The 24,651-nt window shown below is 51.6% G+C and overlaps 1 protein-coding gene across 3 annotated transcripts in view; it reads left to right on the top strand.

Moving 5' to 3' along the window:
* The first annotated feature begins 8,288 nt into the window (after window positions 1-8,288).
* LOC147107691 (E3 ubiquitin-protein ligase DZIP3-like) overlaps window positions 8,289-24,651 on the top strand; it is a 184,962-nt gene continuing 168,599 nt past the window's right edge. Inside the window, exons 1-2 of one of the 3 annotated variants that reach the window (XM_086006917.1) lie at window positions 8,289-8,356; window positions 12,725-12,764. In XM_086006917.1, coding sequence (XP_085863043.1) covers window positions 12,729-12,764 — 36 coding nt within the window. In that variant the 5' untranslated portion in view covers window positions 8,289-8,356; window positions 12,725-12,728. The remainder of the gene's footprint in view (window positions 8,357-12,724; window positions 12,765-24,651) is intronic. The other 2 variants (XM_086006916.1, XM_086006915.1) reach the window with 2 other exon arrangements.

Below are 24,651 nucleotides of genomic sequence, written 5' to 3'. Positions count from 1 at the left end.
GCGGGGCTGCGAGGCAAAGCAGCGTCGGGGAATTGAGAACCGCTGGGGAGGCGAGAACGGCAGCAGCACGGCAATCGCCATTGCAGCCAGCGGGGGAAGAAGGCAAACGCGGGAATCCGCCATTGTAGTCGGCGGGGGAAGAAGACGAGCGCGGGAAAGACCGCCAAGCGCGGGAAGCCGCCATTTTAGTAGGCGGGGGAAGAAGACAAGCGCGGGAAGCCGCCATTTTGAGAAAAAGAAAAATTTAAAAACTTGCAAGGATGCCTAAACATGGGAACATTAATACCTTTGATAGTGATATCGAAGATTGGACCACGTATGTAGAACGCATGGAAGTTTATTGTAAAGCAAATAAGGTACCAGATGATGAGAAAGCACTAACCTTATTAAGCTCAATGGGTGCGAAGACATACGGGCTATTGAAGCACCTTCTATCACCAAATAAACCAGCGGATCAGACTTTCGCGAATATTGTTACTGTCCTGAAAAATCATTTAAACCCCACGCCGCTGATGATAGCGGAACGATTTAAATTTTACAGAAGAACGCAGCTGAAAGACGAAAGCAACGCTGAATTTTTAATTGAACTGCGTAAGCTATCGAAGTACTGTCAGTTTGGAACAGGACTAGCAGATGCGCTGAGAGATAAATTTGTGTGTGGATTGTTAAAAGAAGGAACACAAAAGCGACTGCTTGAGGAGAATGATCTTACGCTTGATAAAGCTGTCACTATTGCAGCATCGCAAGAAGCCGCAGCGAGAGGCACGGCGGAAATGCAGCTACGGTCACCGGAACTCAGCACCAATCAAATGGTCTTGGGTACAGTAAAATGTTATCGTTGTGGAAAGACAACGCACGATCAGAACCAGTGCTGGTTCAAAAATCAGGAATGCAGAAAATGTGGCAGGCTTGGTCACATAGCTAAAGTATGCCGGTCAGGAAAGAAGACCAGCAACAAAAAGTCACCGCAGGAAAAGTACAGAAAGGTACACAAGGTGACAGAGAACAGTTCGAACGAACAGAAGTCAGATTCAGACTCCAGCAGTAATGAACTGGGTAGTCTAAGAGTACACAATGTTGGTAAGGAAGCAGACCTCCAAACAATTTGGGTCACACTTCAGATAGCAGGAGTCCAAGTGAAGATGGAATTGGACACTGGATCGGCATTGACGGTCATGAATAAGCAAGATTACAAAAGGTTATTCCCACATATTCCCCTACGGGATACGGAGATTGTATTGAAAACATACACGGGGCAAAGAGTATACCCCATCGGGAAGATAGAGGTAAAGGTGGTCCACAAGGGCAAAGAAAGTCGAGGAATGGACTTATATGTGCTACCTGAGGGAGGTCCACCACTACTGGGACGGGAGTGGATTAGGAAAATAAATATGGACTGGCATTCCTTAAAAGCACTAACGGTAGATTCCGGTAAAAAAGATGTCAAACCTAAACGATTGTCCAGAATATTGGACGATGCTAAAGAGGTGTTCCAACAGGGACTGGGAACACTGAGAGGAATTACGGCAAACATCAAGGTTGAAGAACATGCAAACCCGAAATTTTTCAAAGCCAGACCGGTACCTTATGCGATACGACCTGCTGTGGAAGCTGAGCTGGAAGGGCTAGAACGTTCAGGAGTACTGTCTAAGGTAGACTGAAGTGAGTGGGCTACGCCCATTGTTCCCGTCATGAAGCGTTCATCGAGCAACAAGCTGGGGGAACCGGGGAAGGTTCGCATCTGTGGAGATTTCAAGATCACTGTGAATCCGGTGCTTCACACGGTGCAGTATCCGCTTCCGCGGATTGAGGATATCTTCGCTTCGTTGTCTGGCGGGAAACACTTCACCAAGATAGACCTGGCGCAGGCGTACTTACAGATGGAAGTTGAGGAAGAGTCACGCCAGTATCTCATGATCAACACGCATAGAGGCTTGTACCGGTATAATAGACTGGTTTTTGGAGTGGCATCGGCTCCAGCAATTTGGCAGAGGGCCATGGAGCAGGTATTACAAGGAATTCCAGGCACACAATGTTACCTGGACGATATTCTGATTACAGGAGATGATGACGAGGAACACCTTGCAAATTTGGAACTGGTGCTCACCAGATTGAAAGAATATGGACTTCGAGTTAATCGCCAGAAATGTGAGTTCTTTCAGAAGCGGATCTCGTACTGTGGTCATGTCATTGACCAGGAGGGGCTTCATAAGTCTCCTGACAAGATCGAAGCTGTTGTGAAGGCTCCCGCTCCGGATAATGTATCCCAGTTGAGGTCGTTCCTAGGGTTGATTAACTATTACCATAAGTTTCTGCCAAATTTATCCACGGTGCTGCACCCGCTGAACGCTCTTTTGCAGAAGGGAGTACCATGGAAGTGGAGCGAGGACTGTAAGAGGGCCTTTTGCAAAAGCAAGGCATTGATCACCTGAGGAAGTGTTGGCTCACTTCAACCCAACGCTGCCTATTCGTTTGGCTTGTGATGCTTCTCCATATGGTATTGGGGCAGTACTCTCACACAAGTTGCCAAATGGCCTGGAGAGGCCAGTCGCGTTCGCATCCAGATCATTGACCTCCGCGGAGCGCAACTATGCTCAGATAGACAGGGAGGCTCTCAGCCTTGTGTGGGGAGTAAAGACGTTTAATCATTACCTGCAGGGCCAAAAGTTTACGCTTCTGACAGACCACCAGCCGTTGGTATCCATTTTTAACCCTAAGAAGGGTGTTTCGGTGATGACAGCACAGAGACTCCAGAGATGGTCCCTTTTCCTAGGGGCACATCAATATCAGATTGAGTTCAAAGGTACAAAGCAGCATGGTAATGCTGATGGGCTGTCACGCCTGCCACTACCTACAGAGGAGGAGGCACCGACAGTTGACCCTGTTGAGTTATTTCACTCGACCATCATCGAATGTTTACCAGTCACCAATGCAAGTATTGAAAGAGAATCCAGGAATGACCCGACACTGTCCCGGGTCTACGAAGTGACAGTGAAGGGATGGCCAGCACATGGTGATCCACTGTTACCGGCATTCTCAGCAAGACGAGAACAGCTGTCCGTCTGTCAAGGAACATTGATGTATGGAACAAGGGTGATTATTCCTCCTAAGTTAAGAGAGAGAGTTCTAAAGGAACTGCATGAAGGTCATCTGGGGGGAGTCAAGATGAAAAGCCTTGCTAGGGCTTATGTGTGGTGGCCGGGTATCGACCAACAGATAGAGGATCTGACGAAAAGCTGCTCAGGGTGCCAAAAAGTGCAAAATGCACCTCCGATTGCACCGCTGCATCCATGGGAATGGCCTTCAACCCCATGGCAACGTGTACATATTGACTTTGCTGGTCCATTCATGGGCTCCATGTTTTTAATTGCGGTGGACGCACATTCTAAATGGCCAGAAGTGATTAAGATGACTACCACTACCTCGGAAAAGACGATCGCGGTGCTAAGAACGATATTTGCAAGAAATGGATTGCCAGAACAAATATGTTCAGACAACGGACCGCAGTTCGTGTCAGAAGAATTCCAGAAATTCATGAAGAAGAATGGGGTGAAACATTATACCTCTGCCCCATATCATCCGGCTACAAACGGGTTGGCCGAGAGATTTGTACAAACGTTCAAAAAAAGCAATAAAGGCCATGAGCGAAGATCAGATTCCACTACAACACAAGGTGGACAAATTCCTACTGGCATATTGAAACGCCACTCATGCAGTGACAAACCAAAGTCCTGCCATGATGTTCTATAACAGGAGGTTGCGGTCCAGGTTGGACTTGTTAAAACCAAATGTGCGGAGGGAAGTTGAAAACAAACAGTTCCAGCATATAAATAACAAGACCACTCGGAGTTTCGAAATAGGACAACCAGTGTTAGCCCGGGACTATAAAAACGAGAAATGGCAATCTGGAACAATTCGGGCCAGACAAGGACCCCTGATGTGCATGGTAGATATTGGTGAAAATGTAATACGGCATCATGCTGACCAACTGGTAGAATCGAGAACAAGGGTCGAACCCATGGTTACGGCAGAGACAACCGTGGAAGAAGTTAGTGAACCTGAAGCATCTACCTCAGAAGTGAATGTACCTGATGATGATGTCCAATCCATAAGAGACCAACTAGATGAGTCACCCCAGCAACGAGAATCAGAGACCCCTGAAAGGCGTTATCCAACTCGAATCAGGAGGCCTCCTCAGAGACTGAATCTTTGAACTGTTTTGCACGAAGTTGTATATATATATGTTATTATGTTATGTTAAATGGGGATATAACTGTTAAGCTAAAAAGGGAGGATTGTGGTGTATGTAACCTGTTCCACCTTAAGAGAACTACCTTAAGAAATGTACTACTTTCTCTTGGCTGCTGTATACCGTAATACCGGTGGTGACCACACCGGTATATAAGTGTTGTGTAGGGATTTGCTGGGCAGTCCAGCCCTGACCTCCGAATAGTAAAGACCTGTTAAAAGTTATTCTTGTTGTCTGTGTCCAGTGATTGATCCTAAGCATAACTGGGACACACAGACTCAACACCTTCCCTGGCCAGAATTCTGCACCCACCATGGAAAAATGGGCCTATTGCCCTCAGCGGCTCCATTTCCAACCATGTCACACCACAACTCCGACAAAATAGGACAGAAGAAAAGAAAAAGAGAGATAGAGAGAAGCAACAACAAAAAGATGGCAGAGGCAGGTAAGAGAGAGACCATACCCCTGATACATTGCAAATGACACTGTGGGAGATCGACTATTATAACAAAAACTGTACACGTGCGGGACTCCTATGCACCACATCAGACTTCCTTCGCCACACTTATCTGTCACATTTAATTGTAGGCAAATTTATTATAGTTGACTGACTTGTATGCAACAGAAAGATAGCAAGATATTTTGAATGAATGGAGAAACTCCCCCCACCAACAGAATAAATTATTTTGATGCACAATGCTTAGCCTATGATTTTAAAAATAACCTTTGCGATTACACTGAAAATAAAACAGATATTTCATCCTGGATTCTGATTTGCAATCTGAAGAGTAACCTCCTTCTGCAAACAATTAAACTAATTAATCTGAGGCTATGGCCTAGAAATTCATTATAGCCTCTTTTGGGGCGGTAAAGTCGGGCGGCCGCTAAAGTTTGCGCCCGGTGCAAAGTCGAGGCCACTTTGCCGATATTCAGTTGCATCGCCCTAAGAGGTTACTGCTGCGCTAAAACAGGCGATGCACGACTATCATTAGGCGCTAAGCCGGCAGCCCGGGGCGCTAACACCGGAGGTTGGGCGCAGGGCAGGTGCGGCGAGCTGCTGATTGCCGGCAGACACTCTGGCTCCGGTGAGCTCTTAAAGGGGGAGGGTGGATTTGTATTTTTTGAAAGGCTGAGACTCCTCCTCCTCCTCCACCACCACCTCCTCCTCCTCCTCCTCCTCCTCCCAGATGAGCACGCGCAATGACTTTGCGCCGGCGCTAAATGTCTACTGAAGTTGGGGCGAGGCGCAGATCGCGCTGCGCCCGGGCGCTAAGCGCCTAGCGCTCGAGATCTACTCCTCCTAAGGTGCTAACGGCTGGCGCAGCCAACTGAATTTCTAGGCCTATGTTTATTCAACAACAATTAGACATTATAGCCTTAAAGGGACACAACTCCACCTTAGCTGCAGAATATATTGTGCATTATATGATACAATACTAATGTCCTTAAAAACAGCATACCCTCCAAGTTATCAGAGGGCAGTTGTAACTACTAGATGCAATAACAACTGCCCTCTGATTTATCCGAGCAGTTTATAAGTAGCTACAATTACTTCGATTTTCTTGTTTAGAGAAGTGGCCTAAAGGCAAAGGGCGGGTTAAACCTTTAATCTATACATTCCCCCCATCTTCTTCCACCTATGCTCATTAAACTTATTTTATCCATGAAGCCTCTTCCCCTGTCACCCTTTCCTTCTCAGCTCTTGACCACCCAACATCCCCGCCATGCTCCCTTGTTCATCAACATCAGGGAAGGGATGATAACACCACTGTCTCTGTTCACCGTCATCATTCCTTCCCTGATCAAAACAATGGGGGGGGGGGGGAATAATTTTCCAAGCACCCAATGGCAGCAAAAAAAATCACCTGCCTCCATGGAGTATCAGCAGGTGAGATTCCTCACTGCCATACGCAGAGAGTTTAGGCTCAGTTGCCATGATCTCCCTCATCTAAAAAATGATCTTCAAGCTCTCTCCCTTTCCAATTACTGCCCAATGTCAATTTTTCTTTTCTTAGGTCCTAGAGCATGTTGTTGCATCACATGATCGCTTCCCTTTTTTGAGACACTGGAATTTGGTTTTACAAACAGTAAAGAAAGTGCTCTTGTAAAAGTCATAAATGACATCCTCCTTCACTATGATCATGGTTTGCTGACCTTTCTCTTCTTCCTTGCTGCTTTTGACACTGTTCATCATTCTAACTCCTTCCAACACTTTGGGGGAAAAATTCAGTTGTTTGCGCCTCCCGTTAGCACCTTAAGAGGGCGCCAATTGGAGCGCAAAGCAACTAGCGCCCGGACGCGGCGATGTTTGCGCCGCTCGCAAAATTAACTAGACATTTTGCGGCGGCGCTAAACACTACCGCCACGATCTCCTGCGCCAGCAGATCATGACGTCAGTCGAGCGTGCAACGCCCCGGTAGCGCCCTGGACCACATATTGAGTGGCGCCCCCTGCTTTACCGCCTGCCGCTAGCAACGACAGGTTCAGGGGAGCATTATGCTGTCAGAAAGGGACTAGGGGAGCGCTATTTAAAGGCGACCGCTTCCTGCCTTTTTTTGTCGGTGACATTTTTGCACCACGTATTCTGAGAGAGAGAGAAAGAGAGACTTCTGGAGATTCAATGCTGTGTGAAGGAGTTTTGAGTACTGAGCAGCATTTTGCAGGTTTATTTTGATTTGCCCTTCCTTGCTTCGCCAGCGCTCTGAGGTAGCGTCTCGCTCCTCGGCCTTTGCGCCTTAAGACAGGTGTGAAGCACCTGATTTAGCGCTCCAATCACCTCCAGGGGCGATAAAAGCCAAGTTTGCTGTCGGAGGCGATTAGCGCCAGGCGCTAAATATTGCACCCCGCCGATAATGGCGCCCCAAACAGGGCGATACTGAATTTTTCCCCCTTTATCTCCGCCAGTATTTGTTCCCATGATAATGCTGTTTCTCAGGAGACTGATGATATTGTTGTGTGTTATTTGTGGCTTAATACTATTGTCCACATACTAGATCCCCGATCGATGATAGAGTTAGATGAGGAAAGGTGGGAGGAGGTTCGAGTGGAGCATAAACACCGGCATGGACTGGTTGGGCCGAATGGCCTGTTTCTGTGCTGTATATCCTATGTAATCCTATGATGCTCAAGTCAGTCATGCATACGCATCTCCTGAAGTCAGCTTTTGGACTCTGCAAAATAAAGTTTGCAATTGTACATGCCTGGTTACATCCCTGCTTGCTGTAAGCCAGGAGGTAATACTTTGACTGCCCCTTTAGGTGATGCAGCTTTTCTCATCTTAATGAAGATGCAATATAATTGAGAAATGTAATTCTCTGCCTATGGTTGCCTTCATTGGAAAAGTTCCAAGAGCAGCTCATCTGTCTGTCCAATCGGTTGCAGTTGGTGTCTGGCTCAGAGGGAGATCACACTCAAACTAATAAAAGTTTGAAAAATAATGACAGAAGAGGAGTCGACTAATTCTCAGTCGGGGATATTTCCCCCAATTCTCTTGTCTCACTTCACGCTTGTTCATTCTAAACACAGTTGCTACCACAGCTAATGTTCAGTAACTCATCTCATCGTTGCAGTTTGGAAAAAGACTGTCTCCATAAGGAATGTCCCAGAAACTGAAATTTCCATACTGTGAATGGGATAGCAAACCTAGGATTAATAAATACCCAAAATAACAACAGAAAATGCTGGAAACACTCAGCAGGTCAGGCAGCATCGAGGAGAGAGAACCAGAGTCAACGTTAACTCTGAGTCTCTCTCCTCGATGCTGCCTGGACCTGCTGAGTGTTTCCAGCATTTTTCTGTTGTCATTTCAGATTTCCAGCATCCGCAGTATTTTGCTATTGGATTCATAAATACCCACGGTGTTGCAGTACTCAGTGGGACGCCCACCATGTTCTCCTGCCCCTTCCCATAAACAGCCAGCACAAGAGCTGACCCGAAGAAAAGCCACCTGCCTCTTTGTATCGCTGTGGCTCTGATGCTTTTTGCAGCAGCTGGGGCCATTGCGGCTAGGCGCCGTGCGGGGGCAGTGGCGGGTGGGGCGGCTCCAAGCCGGGCCATCCGGCGCGCACTCGGGCTTGTTGTTGGATGGGGGAAGCGCAGGGCCGCCGGGTGAGTGCGGACATATTTACAAACACACATAGAGAATTGATTTTATAAACCTCATTGAGACCGCAATAAATCGCGGCAGGGCTCGGGTCGTTGTGCCGTGTCTCGTTTCACGTTTCCTTTTAAATTCTGCGTCATTAATTTTTTTTTAAAATCCCACCATGTTGGTGTTTTGGATCAAACTTGTGTAAAAGGAAATGAAAAGATCTAATACTGCAAAGATGTCAGCAGAGATGTGTGGCAACCTGCAGCACAAAAAAATGTGGCCGTAGAGTGAAGAAAAGTTTCATTTTCTCCACCCTTCCCTGCCCCAAACAAAACAAGTTGCTTTAGAACTTTAGCAAAATACTGCAGATGCTGGAAATCCAAAATAACAACAGAAAATGCTGGAAAAACTCAGCAGGCCAGGCAACATCCGTGGAGAGAAATTAGAGTCAACGTATCGGGTCAAAATCCTTTATCAAGAACGGGTTTGGCCCGAAACGTTGACTCTAATTTCTCTCCACGGATGTTGCCTGGCCTGCTGAGTTTTTCCAGCATTTTCTGCTTTAGAACTTATTCTCTCTCGCACTGTTGCATTATTTTGGGGGTTATATATGATACAGTTTCAAAATTTTGAAGTGTTGACAATTGTCCGCAGTGGCTCAGTGGGTAGCACTCTCGGTCAGGAGGTTGTGGGTTCAAGTTTCACACCGAGAATGTTGAGCACACAAATCTAGTGCAGACATTCAATGCAGTGTTGAGAGTGCTGCACTGTCTGCAATGTTCCCTCTAATTTTGTTTGTCCCCCACACGTCCCCTTTAAGGGGCTGCGCGGCGGAGGGGGGGGGACCTTTCAAAATACAGTGCACGCACGGTTTTTGCATTGAAAAGCCGGCTGCGCGGGTTCCCTGGAGGTGGTGCTGTCCTTCAGATGAGACACTAAACTGAGGCCCCGTCTGCTCTCTCAGCTGGATGTGAAAGATTCCATGGCACTATTTGAAGAAGAGCTGGGGAATTGTCCTGGACAATATTTATCCCTCAACCAATATCACTAAAACAGATTATCTGGCCATTATCTCATTGCTATTTGTGGGATCTGCAGGGGCTCTGACAAATTTTCAGAACCTCTCTGGCCACAGGGGAGGTGCCAGAGGACTGGAGGACAGCTAACATAGTACCATTGTTCAAGAAGGATAGTAGGGATAAACCAGGGAATTACAGGTCAGTGAGCCTAACATCAGTGGTAGGGAAATTATTGGAAAAAATTCTGAGGGACAGAATTAGTCTCCACTTGGAGAGGCAAGGATTAATCAAGGATAGTCAGCATAGCTTTGTCAGGGGGAGTTCATGTCTAACCAATTTGATTGAATTTTTCGAGGGGGTGACTAGGTGTGTGAATGAGGGTAGTGCAGTTAATGTAGTCTACATGGACTTGAATAAGGCTTTAGACAAAGTCCCGCATGGGAGACTGGTCAAGAAGGTAAGAGCCCATGGGATCCAGGGAAATTTGGCACATTGGATCCAAAATTGGCTTAGTGGCAGGAGGCAGAGGGTGATGGTCGAAAGTTGTTTTTGTGACTGGAAGCCTGTATCCAGTGGTGTACCGTAGGGATTGGTGCTGGGTCCCTTGCTGTTTGTAGTGTACATTAATGATTTCGATATGAATGTAGGAGGTATGATCAGTAAGTTCGCAGATGACACGAAAATTGGTAGAATCCTAGGAAGGACAGAGGATCAGAGGGACCTTGGTGTGCATGTACATAGATCCCTGAAGGCAGCAGGACAGGTAGATAAGGTGGTTAAGAAGGCATATGGGATACTTGCCTTCATTAGCCGAGGCATAGAATATAAGAGCAGGGAGGTTATGATGGAGCTGTACAAAACGCTAGTTAGGCCACAGCTGGAATACTGTGTGCAGTTCTGGTCGCCACACCATAGGAAGGATGTGATTGCATTGGAGAGGAGATTCACCAGGATGTTACCTGGGCTGGAGCGTTTCAGCTATGAAGAGAGACTGGACAGGCTGGGGTTGTTTTCCTTAGAGCAGAGAAGGCTGAGGGGGGACCTGATTGAGGTGTACAAAATTATGAGGGGCATAGATAGGGTAGATAGAAAGGAACTTTTCCCCTTAGTAGAGGGGTCAATAACCAGGGGGCATAGTTTCATGGTAAGGGGCAGGAGGTTTAGAGGGGATTTGAGGAAAAACTTTTTCACTCAGAGGGTGGTTGGAATCTGGAACTCACTGCCTGAAAGGGTGGTAGAGGCAGGAACCCTCAAAATTCAAGAAGCATTTAGATGAGCACTTGAAACGCCACAGCATACAAGGCTACGGACCAAGTGCTGGAAAATGGGATTAGAATAGATAGAGCTTGATGGCCAGTGCAGACACGATGGGCCGAAGGGCCTCTTTCTGTGCTGTATAACTCTATGACCTTGCTGTGCACAAATTGGATGCTGTTTCCCCTGCATTACAACAGTGACTACACTTCAAAGTTACTTCATTGGCTCTAAAGCACTTTAGGACGCCCTGAGATCGTGAAAGGTGCTATATAAATGCAAGTCTTTAATTTCATCTTTCAACTTCGCAATTCTAAATTTTAATTGTAGTAACAGCAACCAAAGTGATTTTCAATAAATTTCCTATTTTGCATAAAAGGAAGAGCCAGTTACCTCATGGTCTTCATTTAGTAAATTGGTTAAATATAAGTGAGGCTGGACATTGCTCTTGAGTTACAAGTGGAGATACTAACATTTCACATTACAGGCTGTAATAGATTCTAATTTTTATAAAATATTAACTGTGCTTTTGTTTGAAAAAGAAAAGAAAGACTTGCATTTATATAGTGCCTTTCACGACCACTGGACGTCTCAAAACGCTTTACAGTCAATGAAGTACTTTTTGAAGTGGGATCACTGTTGTAATGTGGCAAACGCGGCAGCCAATTTGCGCACATCAAGGTCCCACAAACATCAATGTGATAATAACCAGATAATCTGTTGTTGACAAAAGAGCATCTCGCAGAAAATAATCATGGAAGCCGACATGGGGTGGCCTATGTTCAACAAGCAGCAGAAAGTTTTCTGGTGTTCTGTGTTAATAAACAGGTTAAACTCCAGCAATCTTCGTTCCCTAAACATTGGCTCTTGCCATCCAGTGCCTAAGATGTCTGGAATTAGTTAAGTGAGGTATGTCCCTACGAGCAAACAGAAACTCTACCTATGTGGAATTCTGAGTTGTTTGGTTTGATGGACTCCCAAGTGAGGGGTTTTCACACATGTTAGAGACCCAGCTGACCCAAAAAGAAGCAAGACAGCTTTCATCAGTGTATTTATGATCTTCCTGTTTTTGGTGTGAGCAGGACATACTTATGCAAAGCTCTCTGGTGAATTACATTTCATTTATTTGTGCAACAGCACAAAATATATTGTTTATATAAAAAAACATTTTTTTGATTTGGGTGTTTTATAGAAAGAGTACATTGCCATCCACACTTGGGCCTAAAACCAAAATTTGGTTTGTAATCTCTTGCTGGAATGTACATTTTTTGCATCTAAAATGAATTGGCTTTGAAACTGGGAGAACCTTGTAATTCTATGAAAAAGGTTACCACCAGCGAACATTACTGGTAATACATCAAGACCCAGGCAGAAAAAAAATGTGACTAGCCAATGTGATGAAATGGGCAAGTCTCAGGGAAGTCTTGCATTATAACTCCCTCTTCCCCACCCCAGAAAGTCTACAAATAAAATGCTTGGGTAGGAGTCCTTGGTCAGGAAAGAGCAACTTTGATAACTTATACTTGGGTGACTCTCTGACTGGCTGAGGTCTTACTGAGGGGGGTTCAGCATCCTTCTCGGCTTTAAATAGTGATTATGCCACTTGAATGCAAGTGAGAGCTATTCTTGGCCAGTATAAACCTTTTGACTTTTATAGTACTGGCATTTATATAGCTCTTAACTCATTGAACATCTCACAGTGCTTCAAATTACCTTTGAAGGGCTGTAACTTTTGACATGTAGACAAACATGGCAATCACTTTGTACTAGCAATGTCCCATAATGAGCCATGAATGATGAGCTAAATCCATTTATTAGTGGCATTGCATGAGCAACTTGAGTTTACACTTCAAGTTCAGTGTTTGCACCAATGCTAAACTTCTGGAATTTGAGTGCACCCTAAGCCAGCTGTTGATTGTACTTGTCATTGGTTACCTATTCTGTAAGCATCATTTGCTTGGATTAGTCTTGGAGTGAGAAAAAATTATCCTGTTGGAAAAATAAACCTCCTGTTAACATAAGTTCTAGTTTTGATTCCCTCCCCAGCTTGCTGTTTTCCGTTGTTGGTATGTTTGATTCTTAATAACTAATCACGTTTCCTATGATCTCCAGTAGGATGGACGAAAAGAGAAAGAAGTTGGAAAAACCTTCTGTAAGTACATTTCTTTGCTGATGTCCTAATTGGCAAATTGAAGCCTTGTGGATAAACGTAAAGGGCACCTATCAATATAGTGCTGTAGTTTTTAGCATCCAATTGTGGTGAGTTAAGAATAAGGAGACATAAGTATAATAAAGAATAAAAAATCAAATAAAGAATTTAAGTGGAATTTCTTTACACACGGGTGAGGATGGCACTCGCTCCACATGGCATGGCTGAAGTAGAGAGCATTAACACATATCAGGGGAGGCTTGATGCATGCATGAGGGAGAAAGGCATGGGGTAGGTTGGGATGAGGTATTTGGAGTGGGAGGATGCTCGTGTGAAGTATAAACACAGGCATAGACCAGTTGGGCCAAACAGCCTGTTTCTGTGCTGTAGATTCTGCGTATGTAAATACACTAGTAAAAAAAACCAGGAGGTTTATCCCTATTAATGAAGTCGGATGTTACCAGAATGTTTTTTTCCTACAAAACTGTTCAGAAAATCCTTTTTATTTTTCTGTTTTAAGAATAGCTAGTATTTATAGAAGAATTTAGTATTTCCGATCCTTTTGTAACTTCTTAAAATACTGCACAAATTTACTATACTATTTACAAACAAAGCTATTTCTCACTTCCTGTAATCTTCAAAAGCTGCAATTCTAAAGCTACAGATCATTGAGTATTTCTTAATTTACTCTGGTCTTAGAAGGAACTGCAACATTTATAATTTACCAGTGGATCTCCTGTGGACAAAAACCGAATTAAAAAGGAAGTGGATAAATAAATATGTCCTTCATCCTACTGTAATCATCATCAAGTAATACAGCCTTTCTGGTTAAATATTTTTGCCTTGAAGTGTTTGGTTGGTTCTGAGAAAATTGGGGGGAGAATAATATTAAATGTTGCTGAGCCTTTCCAGGAGCGAAGGACTACAGGAAACTTTCTGGTATCCGGCACCGACGGGACCGAGCTGGTGCCGTTAGATCAAAACTGCCGTAGAAACCAGCACTAATGTTAAAACATACGGAGCTCAGAGCTCCGTGTGAAGCAACAAACCCTGTTGCTTAGCAACAGCTTCAAAACAGTTGGCGCAGCTTGCAAGCGTCTAGCTGAAGCTGTTGCTTAGCTACAGAGACGCTTGCAGAGCCAGGACTGGAGAAAAGAAGCAACGAAAAGAAAAAAAATGATCTGAACCGACTCCTGAATTTTGCCAGTAGATAGAGCTTTCCGGACATTTAACCTCCGGATAAACGAAAGTTTCCTGTAGTTAGTTAGTTTGAGATATAAAATATACTGCAGCTGTAATATAAAATACGCTTAATACGCCCTTATGGCTCCACTTTCCTTGAGGAAAGTTGCATGACAAATTTGAGCGAGGTTTTGGATTACTCTGTCAAATGACGAGATATAAATTATTACTTACCTATTAATGAAAGTTAAATGTTAATTACAGTTCTTAATGTGACTTTTTAAGTGAATCACAAACTTAATACTGGGAGTAATTACTTATTTCTTTCTGAAAGTTGAATTAATTTCAGCCACCTGTAAAGATAAAGGTTTGGGAAGTCTTGAATTATTGATACTGAAATGCTATCCTTTCTATTTGAGAAACAGGTACGTTCAGTGATCCAGAAACTCAGCTGCACCTGACCTAAGCTGACATTTTGGGGTTGCCCACTGTAAATGTCAGTCTCTTGCCTGCCTGGGGTGGAGGGTGATATCATTTCCAGACATGTAATATCAGCTCACACCTCTTCAGGCTAGAATTACCCTTTTTCTTTAGGCCATTGATTCCACCCAACTATATAGTGTTGCTGAGCTGAGGGACAGAAGAAAATGTACAAATGATAAATACAGGAAGTGCATCAGAAGAGAAAGAAGGATTAAGGTTTTAAATGCCATTCTTTATCTAAAATGAGAAAAAGTCAACTGAATCCTAATATCCTTCTTAAAGGTCAACTTTGATATTAGGCTAAGTACTAAGGATGGAAATGCTAATCTTTGGATAAGTCCCAGGTGTCTTTTTTAAACTAATCATTTAACTAATACCATTTACAAGTCTTCTTGCAGCCTTGTATTCACATGTTTTGGTGGAGAAGATTGAATTGTTTGCAGACTAATCACAACATTTTATTTGTTGTCTAACAAATATGGATACTGAAAAAAAGAACAATTTCATGGACATCAATATAAAACCTTTTCTAGTAAATAAGAATCTAAATGGGGTAGAAGAGCAAAGGGATCTCAGAGTACAAATACACAAATCACTAAAAGTAGCGATGCAGGTTAATAAGGCCATAAAAAAGGCAAACCAAGCACTAGGGTTTATTTCTAGAGGGATAGAATTGAAAAGTAGAGATGTTATGCTAAACTTGTATTGAATCTTGGTCAGACCAAACTTGGAGTACTGTGTACAATTCTGGTCGCCATATTATAAAAAGGATATAGAGGCGCTGGAGAGGGGCAGAGAAGATTTACAAGAATGATACCAGAAATTCGAGGTTATACTTATCAGGAAAGAATGAACAGTCTGGTAGAAGGCTGAGGGATGACCTAATAGAGGTCTTTAAAATTATGAAAGGTTTTGATAGAGTAGACACACAGAGAGTGTTTCCACTTGTAGGGAAGAGCAAAACTAGAGGCCATCAATATAAGATACTCACCAAGAAATCAAATAGGGAATTCAGAAGAAACTTCTTTACCCAGAGAGTGGTGAGAATGTGGAACTCGCTACCACAGGGATTGGTTGAAGTGAATAGTATAGATGCATTTAAGGGGAGGTTAGATAAGCATATGAGGGAGAAGGGAATAGAGGGTTATGCTGATAGAGTTAGATGAGGAAAGACTCGAGTGGAGCAAAACACAGGCATGGACTGGTTGGGCCAAATGGCCTGTTTCTGAGCTGTATCTATCTTATATATATATAAAAAACGGTATGTCTGTCTCTCTGTCCGGCTATTCAATCAAAAGTTATAGAGCGTACCTACACGTGTGTTACATCAAAAGAAAGCTTACGATTCCAGAACGGTTGTAAGCGTATTTACGTTTCGGTGAGACAAAAATTGTGCCCGCAGTATCCAAAAAACGTTCAAAATTCCACTCATTATCTGTTCATTAGCATTGAGTGACGTCGAGGTCGACCAATCGTACGGTCGAGCGACCCGACGGTCGACCAATTGCTGCGTGGCGGGGGCGGACCCTCCTGGAGTCGAGTGACGGGACGATTGACCAATCCTACGCTTCGGTGACCTGACGGTCGCCCAATCGGTGCATGTGTGGGCGGGCCTTATCGTTCTGAACCGAGGTGAGTCGCCGCCACCTTGATTCCAAACTTTTCATTTCTTTTTCCCGCTTTCTCCGTGTTTCTTTTCAAATCTACATTTCCACCAAAAAAAAAGTTGCTTCTAAAACACAAATTGTTTTTTTTAAAAAGTTAATTAATTTGTACATCTTTTCTCTAACCTCTATAATTTTCCTACCTTTCACCGTTTTTTGTAGGCCTCGAAGCCTGGGCCTCTCCTCCGCACCCACGCCCGAGCTAGGCACCTCCCGGCCCCAGTCAACAAGCGGCCCCCGATCGCCGCCATCTTTGTGAAGGCTGGAGGGGCGGGCCTCAGCCGAGCGTCGCTATTCCGCCGCCATCTTTGTAAAGGCTGGTGCGGCGGTGGTGGCACGGAGCTCCGCGGAGCAGGTGCGCGGCGGCGTCTCACTCTCCCCCCCCAGTCTCTCTCTCTCTCTCTTCCCTGCGCCTCCTGAATGCGCGGGGGAAGAGGCCCGGGGCAGCGTGGCCGCTTTCGCAGACTTCAACTCCGTGACAGGTGAGGAGGGGTGTTTGTTGTTCACGTTGGGCGGCGGGGCGGGTTCCCCGGGTGCTGATCCCCGGCGGTGTGGGTGTGGGGCCGGAGCACGGCTCTTACCTTGCCCCGGAGAGCGGGTGGACGGCAGGGCCTGGAGTACCAGAGGGGAACAGTCAACAGACAGACGTCAGAGAGACAGCGAAATAGGGAGGGAGGAGAGGGAGAGGACAGGGAGAGGGAGAGTGAGGAGAGGGGCAGGGAGGGGAGAGAGGAGGGGGGCAAGGAGGGAGAGGGGAGAGAGAGAGAGGGTGGGGGGAGGGGAGAGGGTGAGGGAGGGAGAGGACAAGGGGGGAGGGAGGGAGGGAGAGTAAAGCAGGGAGAGACGGGTGAGGGAGGGAGAGGGGGAGGAGAGGGGGGAGGGAGGGAGAGTAAAGCAGGGAGAGACGGGGAGGGAGAGAGGGTGAGGGAGGGAAAGAGTGAGGGGGTGGGACAGGGAGGGAGAGCTTACCTTCTTCCTTCCTTCGCAGGGGTCCATCGGACCACCTTCCCCCCGTCTCCCTCTTCCCCGCCGTCGCTCTCTCTCTTCCCCCCCAGTCGCTCTCTCTCTCTTCCCCCCCAGTCGCTCGCTCTCTTCCCCCCTGTCGCTCTCTCTCTTCCCCCCCAGTCGCTCTCTCTCTTCCCCCCCAGTCGCTCTCTCTCTTCCCCCCCAGTCGCTCTCTCTCTTCCCCCCCGTCGCTCTCTCTCTTCCCCCCCAGTCGCTCTCTCTCTTCCCCCCCAGTCGCTCTCTCTCTTCCCCCCCGAGTCGCTCTCTCTCTTCCCCCCCAGTCGCTCTCTCTCTTCTCCCCCAGTCGCTCTCTCTCTTCCCCCCCAGTCGCTCTCTCTCTTCCCCCCCAGTCGCTCTCTCTCTTCCCCCCCCAGTCGCTCTCTCTCTTCCCCCCAGTCGCTCTCTCTCTTCCCCCCCAGTCGCTCTCTCTCTTCCCCCCCCCAGTCGCTCCCTCTCTTCCCCCCCCAGTCGCTCTCTCTCTTCCCCCCCAGTCGCTCTCTCTCTTCCCCACAGTCGCTCTCTCTCTTCCCCCCAGTCGCTCTCTCTCTTCCCCCCCAGTCGCTCTCTCTCTTCCCCCCCCAGTCGCTCTCTCTCTTCCCCCCCAGTCGCTCTCTCTCTTCCCCCCCCAGTCGCTCTCTCTCTTCCCCCCCAGTCGCTCTCTCTCTTCCCCCCCAGTCGCTCTCTCTCTTCCCCCCCCAGTCGCTCTCTCTCTTCCCCCCCCAGTCGCTCTCTCTCTTCCCCCCCAGTCGCTCTCTCTCCCTTCCCCCCCGTCGCTCTCTCTCTTCCCCCCCAGTCGCTCTCTCTCTTCCCCCCCAGTCGCTCTCTCTCTTCCCCCCCCAGTCGCTCTCTCTCTTCCCCCCCCAGTCGCTCTCTCTCTTCCCCCCCAGTCGCTCTCTCTCTTCCCCCCCCAGTCGCTCTCTCTCTTCCCCCCCAGTCGCTCTCTCTCTTCCCCCCCCAGTCGCTCTCTCTCTTCCCCCCCAGTCGCTCTCTCTCTTCCCCCCCCAGTCGCTCCCTCTCTTCCCCCCCAGTCGCTCTCTCTCTTCCCCCCCAGTCGCTCTCTCTCTTCCCCCCCCAGTCGCTCTCTCTCTTCCCCCCCAGTCGCTCTCTCTCTTCCCCCCCCAGTCGCTCTCTCTCTTCCCCCCCAGTCGCTCTCTCTCTTCCCCCCCAGTCGCTCTCTCTCTTCCCCCCCAGTCGCTCTCTCTCTTCCCCCCCAGTCGCTCTCTCTCTTCCCCCCCCAGTCGCTCTCTCTCTTCCCCCCCAGTCGCTCTCTCTCTTCCCCCCCAGTCGCTCTCTCTCTTCCCCGCCAGTCGCTCTCTCTTCCCCCCCAGTCGCTCTCTCTCTTCCCCGCCAGTCGCTCTCTCTTCCCCGCCAGTCGCTCTCTCTTCCCCGCCAGTCGCTCTCTCTTCCCCGCCAGTCGCGCTCTCTTCCCCGCCAGTCGCTCTCTCTTCCCCGCCAGTCGCTCTCTCTCTTCCCCCCCCCAGTCGCTCTCTCTCTTCCCCCCCCCAGTCGCTCTCTCTCTTCCCCGCCAGTCGCTCTCTCTTCCCCGCCAGACGCCAGTCGCTCTCTCTTCCCCGCCAGTCGCTCTCTCTTCCCCGCCAGACGCTCTCTCTTCCCCGCCAGTCGCTCTCTCTTCCCCGCCAGTCGCTCTCTCTTCCCCGCCAGTCGCTCTCTCTTCCCCGCCAGTCGCTCTCTCTTCCCCGCCAGTCGCTCTCTCTTCCCCGCCAGTAGCGCTCTCTCTTCCCCGCCAGTCGCTCTCTCTTCCCCGCCAGTCGCTCTCTCTTCCCCGCCAGTCGCTCTCTCTTCCCCGCCAGTCGCTCTCTCTTCCCCGCCAGTCGCTCTCTCTTCCCCGCCAGATCGCTCTCTCTTCCCCGCCAGTCGCTCTCTCTTCCCCGCCGAGTCGCTCTCTCTTCCCCGCCAGTCGCTCTCTCTTCCCCGCCAGTCGCTCTCTCTTCCCCGCCAGTCGCTCTCTCTTCCCCGCCAGTCGCTCTCTCTTCCCCGCCAGTCGCTCTCTCTTCCCCGCCAGTCGCTCTCTCTTCCCCGCCAGTCGCTCTCTCTTCCCCGCCAGTCGCTCTCTCTTCCCCCGCCAGTCGCTCTCTCTCCCCCGCCAGTCGCTCTCTCTTCCCCGCCAGTCGCTCTCTCTTCCCCGCCAGTCGCTCTCTCTTCCCCCCCAGTCGCTCTCTCTTCCCCGCCAGTCGCTCTCTCTCTTCCCCCCCAGTCGCTCTCTCTCTTCCCCGCCAGTCGCTCTCTCTTCCCCGCCAGTCGCTCTCTCTCTTCCCCCGCCAGTCGCTCTCTCTTCCCCGCCAGTCGCTCTCTCTTCCCCGCCAGTCGCTCTCTCTTCCCCGCCAGTCGCTCGCTCTCTTCCCCGCCAGTCGCTCTCTCTTCCCCGCCAGTCGCTCTCTCTTCCCCGCAGTCGCTCTCTCTTCCCCGCCAGTCGCTCTCTCTTCCCGCCAGTCGCTCTCTCTTCCCCGCCAGTCGCTCTCTCTTCCCCCAGTCGCTCTCTCTTCCCCGCCAGTCGCTCTCTCTTCCCCGCCAGTCGCTCTCTCTTCCCCGCCAGTCGCTCTCTCTTCCCCGCCAGTCGCTCTCTCTTCCCCGCCAGTCGCTCTCTCTTCCCCGCCAGTCGCTCTCTCTTCCCGCCAGTCGCTCTCTCTTCCCCGCCAGTCGCTCTCTCTTCCCCGCCAGTCGCTCTCTCTTCCCCGCCAGTCGCTCTCTCTTCCCCGCCAGTCGCTCTCTCTTCCCCGCCAGTCGCTCTCTCTCTTCCCCGCCAGTCGCTCTCTCTTCCCCGCCAGTCGCTCTCTCTTCCCCGCCAGTCGCTCTCTCTTCCCCGCCAGTCGCTCTCTCTTCCCCGCCAGTCGCTCTCTCTCCCCGCCAGCGCTCTCTCTCGTCTCCCGCCAGCCGCTCTCTCTTCCCCGCCAGCCGCTCTCTCTTCCCCGCCAGCCGCTCTCTCTTCCCCGCCAGCCGCTCTCTCTTCCCCGCCAGTCGCTCTCTCTTCCCCGCCAGTCGCTCTCCTCTTCCCCGCCAGTCGCTCTCTCTTCCCCGCCAGTCGCTCTCTCTTCCCGCCAGTCGCTCTCTCTTCCCCGCCAGTCGCTCTCTCTTCCCCGCCAGTCGCTCTCTCTTCCCCGCCAGTCGCTCTCTCTTCCCCGCCAGTCGCTCTCCCTTCCCCGCCAGTCGCTCTCCCTTCCCCGCCAGTCGCTCTCTCTTCCCGCCAGTCGCTCTTCCCCGCCAGTCGCTCTCTCTTCCCCGCCAGTCGCTCTCCCTTCCCCGCCAGTCGCTCTCCCTTCCCCGCCAGTCGCGCTCTCTTCCCCGCCAGTCGCTCTCTCTCTTCCCCCCAGTCGCTCACTCTCTTCCCCCCCATTCGCTCTCTCTCTTCCCCCCAGTCGCGCTCTCTCTTCCCCCCCAGTCGCTCTCTCTCTTCCCCCACAGTCGCTCTCTCTCTTCCCCCCAGTCGCTCTCTCTCTTCCCCCCAGTCGCTCTCTCTCTTCCCCCCAGTCGCTCTCTCTCTTCCCCCCAGTCGCTCTCTCTCTTCCCCCTGTCGCTCTCTCTCTTCCCCCCCAGTCGCTCTCTCTCTTCCCCCCCAATCGCTCTCTTCCCCCCCAGTCGCTCGCTCTCTTCCCCCCCAGTCGCTCGCTCTCTCTCTTCCCCCCCAGTCGCTCGCTCTCTCTCTTCCCCCCAGTCGCTCGCTCTCTCTCTTCCCCCCCAGTCGCTCGCTCTCTCTCTTCCCCCCAGTCGCTCGCTCTCTCTCTTCCCCCCCAGTCGCTCGCTCGCTCGCTCTCTTCCCCCCCAGTCGCTCGCTCTCTTCCCCCCCAGTCGCTCGCTCTCTCTCTTCCCCCCAGTCGCTCGCTCTCTCTCTTCCCCCCCAGTCGCTCTCTCTCTCTCTCTCTTCCCCCCCAGTCGCTCGCTCTCTCTCTCTCTTCCCCCCCAGTCGCTCGCTCTCTCTCTTCCCCCCCAGTCGCTCGCTCTCTCTCTTCCCCCCCAGTCGCTCGCTCTCTCTCTTCCCCCCCAGTCGCTCGCTCTCTCTCTTCCCCCCCAGTCGCTCTCTCTCTTCCCCCCCAGTCGCTCTCTCTCTCTTCCCCCCCAGTCGCTCGCTCTCTTCCCCCCCATCGCTCTCTCTCTTCCCCCCCAGTCGCTCTCTCTCTTCCCCCCCCTGTCGCTCTCTCTCTTCCCCCCCAGTCGCTCTCTCTCTTCCCCCCCAGTCGCTCTCTCTCTTCCCCCCCAGTCGCTCTCTCTCTTCCCCCCGAGTCGCTCTCTCTCTTCCCCCCGAGTCGCTCTCTCTCTTCCCCCCGAGTCGCTCTCTCTCTTCCCCCCAGTCGCTCTCTCTCTTCCCCCCCAGTCGCTCTCTCTCTTCCCCCCCAGTCGCTCTCTCTCTTCCCCCCAGTCGCTCTCTCTCTTCCCCCCCAGTCGCTCTCTCTCTTCCCCCCAGTCGCTCTCTCTCTTCCCCCCCAGTCGCTCTCTCTCTTCCCCCCCAGTCGCTCTCTCTCTTCCCCCCAGTCGCTCCCTCTCTTCCCCCCCCAGTCGCTCTCTCTCTTCCCCCCCGTCGCTCTCTCTCTTCCCCCCAGTCGCTCTCTCTCTTCCCCCCAGTCGCTCTCTCTCTTCCCCCCAGTCGCTCTCTCTCTTCCCCAGTCGCTCTCTCTCTTCCCCCCCAGTCGCTCTCTCTCTTCCCCCCCAGTCGCTCTCTCTCTTCCCCCCAGTCGCTCTCTCTCTTCCCCCCCAGTCGCTCTCTCTCTTCCCCCCCAGTCGCTCTCTCTCTTCCCCCCCAGTCGCTCTCTCTCCCCCCCCTCTCTCTCTCCCCCCAGTCGCTCTCTCTCTTCCCCCCCAGTCGCTCTCTCTCTTCCCCCCCAGTCGCTCTCTCTCTTCCCCCCCAGTCGCTCTCTCTCTTCCCCCCAGTCGCTCTCTCTCTTCCCCCCAGTCGCTCTCTCTCTTCCCCCCCAGTCGCTCTCTCTCTTCCCCCCCCAGTCGCTCTCTCTCTTCCCCCCCAGTCGCTCTCTCTCTTCCCCCCCAGTCGCTCTCTCTCTTCCCCCCCAGTCGCTCTCTCTCTTCCCCCCCAGTCGCTCTCTCTCTTCCCCCCAGTCGCTCTCTCTCTTCCCCCCCAGTCGCTCTCTCTCTTCCCCCCCAGTCGCTCTCTCTCTTCCCCGCCAGTCGCTCTCTCTTCCCCCCCAGTCGCTCTCTCTCTTCCCCGCCAGTCGCTCTCTCTTCCCCGCCAGTCGCTCTCTCTTCCCCGCCAGTCGCGCTCTCTTCCCCGCCAGTCGCTCTCTCTTCCCCCCCCAGTCGCTCTCTCTCTTCCCCCCCCAGTCGCTCTCTCTCTTCCCGCCAGTCGCTCTCTCTTCCCCGCCAGTCGCTCTCTCTTCCCCGCCAGTCGCTCTCTCTTCCCCGCCAGTGGCTCTCTCTTCCCCGCCAGTGGCTCTCTCTTCCCCGCCAGTGGCTCTCTCTTCCCGCCAGTCGCTCTCTCTCTTCCCCGCCAGTCGCTCTCTCTTCCCCGCCAGTCGCTCTCTCTTCCCCGCCAGTCGCTCTCTCTTCCCCGCCAGTCGCTCTCTCTTCCCCGCCAGTCGCTCTCTCTTCCCCGCCAGTCGCTCTCTCTTCCCCGCCAGTCGCTCTCTCTTCCCCGCCAGTCGCTCTCTCTTCCCCGCCAGTCGCTCTCTCTTCCCCGCCAGTCGCTCTCTCTTCCCCGCCAGTCGCTCTCTCTTCCCCGCCAGTCGCTCTCTCTTCCCCGCCAGTCTCTCTCTCTTCCCCCCCAGTCCGCTCTCTCTCTCTTCCCCCCAGGTCGCTCTCTCTCTTCCCCCCAGTCGCTCTCTCTCTTCCCCCAGTCGCTCTCTCTCTTCCCCCCCAGTCGCTCTCTCTCTTCCCCCCCAGTCGCTCTCTCTCTCTTCCCCGCCAGTCGCTCTCTCTTTCCCCCCCAGTCGCTCTCTCTCTTCCCCGCCAGTCGCTCTCTCTTCCCCGCCAGTCGCTCTCTCTTCCCCGCCAGTCGCGCTCTCTTCCCCGCCAGTCGCTCTCTCTTCCCCCCCCAGTCGCTCTCTCTCTTCCCCCCCCAGTTGCTCTCTCTCTTCCCCGCCAGTCGCTCTCTCTTCCCGCCAGTCGCTCTCTCTTCCCCGCCAGTCGCTCTCTCTTCCCCGCCAGTCTCTCTCTCTTCCCCCCCAGTCGCTCTCTCTCTTCCCCCCAGTCGCTCTCTCTCTTCCCCCAGTCGCTCTCTCTCTTCCCCCCAGTCGCTCTCTCTCTTCCCCCAGTCGCTCTCTCTCTTCCCCCCCAGTCGCTCTCTCTCTTCCCCCCCAGTCGCTCTCTCTCTTCCCCGCCAGTCGCTCTCTCTTCGCCCCCAGTCGCTCTCTCTCTTCCCCGCCAGTCGCTCTCTCTTCCCCGCCAGTCGCTCTCTCTTCGCCCCCAGTCGCTCTCTCTCTTCCCCGCCAGTCGCTCTCTCTTCCCCCCCAGTCGCTCGCTCTCTCTCTTCCCCCCAGTCGCTCGCTCTCTCTCTTCCCCCCCAGTCGCTCGCTCTCTTCCCCCCCAGTCGCTCGCTCTCTCTCTTCCCCCCAGTCGCTCTCTCTCTTCCCCCCCAGTCGCTCTCTCTCTTCCCCCCCAGTCGCTCTCTCTCTTCCCCCCAGTCGCTCTCTCTCTTCCCCCCAGTCGCTCTCTCTCTTCCCCCCCAGTCGCTCTCTCTCTTCCCCCCCAGTCGCTCTCTCTCTTCCCCCCCAGTCGCTCCCTCTCTTCCCCCCCAGTCGCTCTCTCTCTTCCCCCCCAGTCGCTCTCTCTCTTCCCCCCAGTCGCTCTCTCTCTTCCCCCCAGTCGCTCTCTCTCTTCCCCCCAGTCGCTCTCTCTCTTCCCCCCCAGTCGCTCTCTCTCTTCCCCCCCAGTCGCTCTCTCTCTTCCCCCCCCAGTCGCTCTCTCTCTTCCCCCCCAGTCGCTCTCTCTCTTCCCCCCCAGTCGCTCTCTCTCTTCCCCCCCAGTCGCTCTCTCTCTTCCCCCCCAGTCGCTCTCTCTCTTCCCCCCAGTCGCTCTCTCTCTCCCCCCCAGTCGCTCTCTCTCTTCCCCCCCAGTCGCTCTCTCTCTTCCCCCCCAGTCGCTCTCTCTCTTCCCCCCCAGTCGCTCTCTCTCTTCCCCGCCAGTCGCTCTCTCTTCCCCCCCAGTCGCTCTCTCTCTTCCCCGCCAGTCGCTCTCTCTTCCCCGCCAGTCGCGCTCTCTTCCCCCGCCAGTCGCTCTCTCTCTCCCCCCCAGTCGCTCTCTCTCTTCCCCGCCAGTCGCTCTCTCTTCCCGCCAGTCGCTCTCTCTTCCCGCCAGTCGCTCTCTCTTCCCCGCCAGTCGCTCTCTCTTCCCCGCCAGTCGCTCTCTCTTCCCCGCCAGTCGCTCTCTCTTCCCGCCAGTCGCTCTCTCTCTTCCCCGCCAGTCGCTCTCTCTTCCCCGCCAGTGGCTCTCTCTTCCCCGCCAGTGCTCTCTCTTCCCCGCCAGTGGCTCTCTCTTCCCCGCCAGTGCGCTCTCTCTTCCCCGCCAGTCGCTCTCTCTTCCCCGCCAGTCGCTCTCTCTTCCCCGCCAGTCGCTCTCTCTTCCCCGCCAGTCGCTCTCTCTTCCCCGCCAGTCGC

This window comes from Somniosus microcephalus, chromosome 14 (genome assembly GCF_052327205.1).
Source record: "Somniosus microcephalus isolate GS21.2 chromosome 14, FLI_Smic_1.0, whole genome shotgun sequence".
Taxonomy (NCBI): Eukaryota; Metazoa; Chordata; class Chondrichthyes; order Squaliformes; family Somniosidae; genus Somniosus; species Somniosus microcephalus.
Note: the sequence above shows the minus strand (reverse complement) of the source record. Positions and strands in the feature narration are given on the sequence as shown.